The 5,665-nt window shown below is 27.3% G+C and overlaps 1 protein-coding gene across 1 annotated transcript; it reads right to left on the reverse strand.

The window, feature by feature from the left end:
- Window positions 1-3,236: 3,236 nt before the first annotated feature.
- Window positions 3,237-3,864, reverse strand: LOC113384572 (BET1 homolog). Its single transcript, XM_026622309.1, has one exon. The coding sequence runs from the start codon at window positions 3,577-3,579 to the stop codon at window positions 3,244-3,246; it is 336 nt and encodes a 111-aa protein (XP_026478094.1). The 5' UTR covers window positions 3,580-3,864; the 3' UTR covers window positions 3,237-3,243.
- Window positions 3,865-5,665: the final 1,801 nt, after the last annotated feature.

The raw sequence follows: 5,665 nt of genomic DNA on the forward strand, positions 1-5,665 counted from the left end.
CAGATGGATGTAAGTATATTATACTTTTTAATATCCAACTATTAGTAATACAAACATTTACTTCCGTTCTCTATAAATATTTAAGTTATTAAAAAGTAAATTTATAATGTTGTTAAAAATTAATAATGAAATATTACTATAAACTTTTCTATTTATTTGGCACAATATATAAGAGCCTATAAATTAGTACACTGCATCTTTAAATTCGGTTGAATTGTAGCTTGTAATATATTATTTCCTGTGCCTTACTACATTTTGATATACAAAACATTCGAATCATGAAAGATCATTCCATAAAAACCATAATGTATCAGTATTATCAAATAATAAATTTTTTAATAATTTTAACTACCACTGATTATATTTGATTGCTTTTTTGTACTGTACAGCAAATAATTTACAGTAAATATGTCAAAGAATTTAATGAAAGCAATCAATTTTTGATTTGTAATTGGTTTAAATATATTATGTTAATTAAATTGAGTATATGTATTAAATTGTAGATTGTTCATTCATATTGCAAAAATACGAATTGAAAAATTAATTATTTAATTAAAGATCTATAAATTCCGTCCAAAACTTAATCACTGATTACAAAATTTGTGCAGTAGTTGCACATATTTATTTTAAATGTAATTTAGATGTTATTTTTTTGCATATTTCAATAGGATAGTTTTTTTTACAAAAAAATATTATGTAATCAATATAAGAATTTTAAAATGTTAGATTTATATTATATAATTAATAATATATATTAATAATGTGTGAATCACAATTCCGTCCATAATATATCTTTAAATAATGCTTATCATGTATATGGCTATTATGAAATGTTATTTAATTGTAAATTTATACAAATATATAACATTACTTTTGAAATGGTGTTTATGTTGTATATTTTAAATTTTAATTGGGATTAGTATATTAAAGTAGGTACACATGAAGAGAAAACATTAAATGTATTAAATGGTATTGCCAGTCAAACTCACTTTTATAGATTTTAAACTACTTTTAGGTTTGTCAAAATTCTATAAAACTTTAAGACAATCCTGACGAAGGCCGTAATATTTTACTTGCTGATGGTTATTATATATGGAAGAAGAATTTTGATTTTACTTAAAGATAAATAAATTAATCTTTAAATTGTTGTATTAGTGTAAAAATGCCAAAATAATAAAAAACTAATACTTTTTGGTAGAGTACATAATTTATTAATCACTATCTAAGATTTCAATTTAATTTATCACTTGTGTGTGATGATGTCACTCTGTAGTTAGCAAGATCCTTCAAAAATATATTGCAAATTTTATTAAATCGCAGACAATATATGTACGATTTGGGTGTATCTCACAGAAATAGATTTCCATGCACAGGAGACTCATGTTTTATATATTTCTAATTCATTGTAATTTTTACAGTGCTGGGTATGTATTTAATTAATAAATAGGAACAAAATATATATTATTATTATTTTTATAGTATATCAGAATATAGATAACATATGTGTGCAGAAAATGCTTAAAACACAAACTATACCTTTTCTGAAATTCTTCTCCGATAGAAATATTATAAATGATTACATGAAAAAATGTCAAAGATTCTGTTGAAATATTTATATAAAAACAGCATAAATAATTGGGATGTTACAAGCTTTTTGTCATTTTGTATCTCAAATATCATCGGTTTAGTGCATCACTTCAAACAAAATTCCAAAGGGCAAACTATGTGAAGTTCAAAAACAAACTAATGATGACTACATTGTAGATGTACAATAATAAAGCTATTAAGCACTGGGGGTCTCGATAACATTAAATGATCTATAAGATCAACTGTAAATATTAAATAAACAAATACTAGACAATACTAGACAACAGGAAAATTTACATCTAAAACAAACAGAAACCAATAAAACGAGATGAAACACTATTTGGAGTGTTATGAAATTATTCAACGGGCTTCCGAAAGAGTTAATGATGACCGAAGAAAAAAATAAATTTAAAATTAAATTAAAAGAATATTATAAAGATATTTGAATAAATTAGACCAAAGTATGAATGTAAAAATGAATATACGTATGATTGAATTATAGAATAAAAGATATAAAATGTTGTAATGACCATATCATATGTAGAATATATATATATATATATATATATATATATATATATATATATATATATATATATATGAGTAAGTTCTTCAAGGGCATACATCAAATAAAAGGCAAAGATTTAGAAGTTAATTTTTAATTTTTCCAAACGTTTCGATATAAGATTTTATGTCATCATCAGTGGATCTACAGAATGAACATTGAAAAAGTTTATATAAACTAGGAAAAAATGACAGAAATTGGAAAAAGAACTATAGATATAAGTAATATAATTATAACAATAACAATTATAACTAAACAGATAGATAAACAAGAGAAATGAAAAGTAAAAAGAAATATATACAAACATACAAAAGCGTAATATATATACATAAATATACACATAAACATATATATATATATATATATATATATATATATATATATGATATACATGTACAAACACGTACACATATACATATATATATACACATAATACGTATATATAAATATATACATACGGACATGTACACATGTATACACAAAGTAAGAAGGCATCACACCGTTTATTAATGCAAGATCTATTGATGCTGATTAGACAGGATTCAGCAAACCTTCTCTGAATAATGTTCCGTTCGTGATAAAGTGTACTAGCCTTGTAAAAGTTAAAAGAATGTTTAAAATTTTTTATATGTTCTGTTATCATGGTTTGATTTTGTCGAGGATTTTTTGAGTTATTATCATGTTGTTTTATATATATATATATATATATATATATATATATATATCGGTTCAGTGCATCGCTTCGAACAAAATTCTAAATGACAAACTATGTAAAGTTCTAAAACAAACTAATGGAATGACTACATTGTAGATGTACAATAATAAGGCTATTAAGCTCTGGGGGTCTCGATAACATCAAATTATCTAAAGGGTCGACTGTACATAATAGTCAATTGTACATATTAGCTTGTACTCAAAATTTTATTATTATATATGATAAGACTATGTAAAATTAAAACTTTTAAAATCCTTTTGAAATTTCAATTAAACTAGTTTATTTTGCAATAATAATTATTTGTATATAAAGTATTCACATATCACACAAGTAGATTTCGTTTTTACACATTTGTATTAAAATGATTTATAATACATTACCTAAACTTAATAGTTAAATACAAAACAAAGAAAACAAACATAGCAAATAAAAACATATACACCATATAATAATTGTGCCCCCCTTTACCTAACATTTTAACTTTCCTCATCGTATTTCCCAAAAATCCACCAGTATTGTCCATATCATCATCAAATCCTTTAAGGAATTTATCTTGATATTTAACTTCATTGCCAATATCAATTGATAGAGATTTGAGAATGCCAATTTTGTCTTTCAGTTCACCAGTCATTCTTTCATTTTCTTCTTCCATATGATCAAAACCAGCACTAGTAGATTGCAAAGGTTCGTAATTTCCGTGGGACCTCCTCATTTTATAATTTGTATTTATATGCGCCAGATTTGAGCTTTTATGTAAACAAATAGCTGAATGATTAGTTCTACAAGCGTTAATGATGCTTATTTGTAATCGAGGACGTGGCGTTTGAGGTTAGAAAATCATTCGAGTTGATTTTACTCACTCATTTTCACTTTCCATTATTGTAATGCATTAGTGACGCAGTGGGAATTACAATTTAGACCAAATAATTTTTCTCATGATTTCATTCTCTCAAATAAATAGAATAAATAATTACATAGGGCTTCAACTACGCTTGGGTTTAACTCTGTGACTGTTGACAGATCTATGCGCTGTCATTATCACTAACGTCAAAAGTGACTAATAAAATACTAGTGGAGCGCATGGCATCGTGCCTTAAGGCAAATTGCTAGAACTTCCCGTACCAAAAATTATTTTTTTTAAAAAGACTAACATTTTTGGAAAAAAATTACTCTGAAAAAAATATATTTTCGAGAAACTATAAATTTTTGACAAAAATTTACTTTTTTTGAAAAAAAAGGCTTTTTGAAGAAAAATTTATTTTGAAATATTTTGGAAATTCTGAACTTTTCGTCAAAGTAATCGTACTGCTTTAACTGCATAGAGACGAAATATCGAAGCACGTAAGCGCCGCGCTGCAGTCTAACGGATAAGCAATGGTACGGAACCCATAAGAATGTAAACAAAATTTATACTTATTGTTGAAATCTCTATAAAATATCTAATAATTTGATGTGCATATATCTAATGATCATTTTTGACCGCCAAATGGCATTTTTTTTACTTTTTTTACTAGATCTCCGAAACCGCTAGACCTGCCTTCATGAAAATTTGACCAGTTCTTCATCTTGTTAATACAAGTAAAATGTTTTTTGAATTTTTAAAATCGGACGCTCCGTTCTCTTAAAACCCGTGTTACTGTTTTTGGCACTTTTTGCCCCGTATCTTCGGAGCGGCTAGACCTGCCTCCGCCAAAAACTAATCAGCACGTCTCCTTATCAGTACGAATCGAATGTTTTTTGAATTATTTAAATCGGTTCATCGGTGTTCCCGAAATCGTCGACGAAAATTTGTATCCGAACACACACATACGCCACGCACGCACACACACACACACACACATACATCCATTTTTCTAAGGTATGCCAAAATGCTCAGAAGGTTTTCAAACGTAAAGATATATACAAATTTTCATTTTCGATTTTTTTGCGATTACTATAACTTGCCCTACCGGAAGTTAATAAAATAATAAAATGTCTTTTTATTTTTTATTTTATTTACCAACGATTGGATGGTAACTAGTAGTGCATGGCATCGTGGCTTAAGGCAAATTGCTGCAACTTTCGAATAATTTAACCTTTTCGACTCGGATGCCGCAAAATTCATATAAGTCTCAAAATTCGCGAGTGGAAAAGGTTGAATTTTTTAAAAGCTTTAACGTTTTTAAAAACTTCGAAAAAATTAGATTTTTGAAGATTTTGAAAAAAATGAAATTTTTTTTCAAGACAATCGCGTTGCGTGTTTGGTTTGTTTAGAGACAAAAAATCTAAGCGCATAAGCGCCGCGTCGTAATCTAGCGGGTAAACATCATAAATCTTATTGATACGGAACCCAAAGAAATGTAAGCAAAATTTCTACTTATTACTAAAAACTTAATAAAATATCTGACTATATGCTGTTCATATATGAACGTATACGGCTAATGATCATTTTTGTCCGCCAAATGGCGTATGTTTTTACTTTTTTTACTGGATCTCCGAAACCGCCAGCCCGCCTTCCTAAAAATTTAATCAGTTTTTCATTTTGGTTTGTTTTTTTATTGGATCTCAAAAACTGATAGACCTGCTTTCTCAAAAGTCATCATTTTGTCGATACAGGCAAAATACTTTTTGAATCATTAAAATCGGATGCTCCGATCACTCACAGTGAATTGCCCCGAATTTCCGAAGTAGCTAAGTAGATCTTTACCATATACTTAATCAGCAATATAAAGCAAATGTTTTGGATTCAAATCGATTTTTGAATTTTTGAAATCGTTTGATCCGTGTTCTCGAAAACGTTGACAAAAATTTGTATCCGC

The sequence above is a fragment of the Ctenocephalides felis genome, unplaced genomic scaffold (assembly GCF_003426905.1).
Source record: "Ctenocephalides felis isolate EL2017-DRISC unplaced genomic scaffold, ASM342690v1 CF-g0.4_SCAFFOLD_03571, whole genome shotgun sequence".
NCBI classification, from domain to species: Eukaryota; Metazoa; Arthropoda; class Insecta; order Siphonaptera; family Pulicidae; genus Ctenocephalides; species Ctenocephalides felis.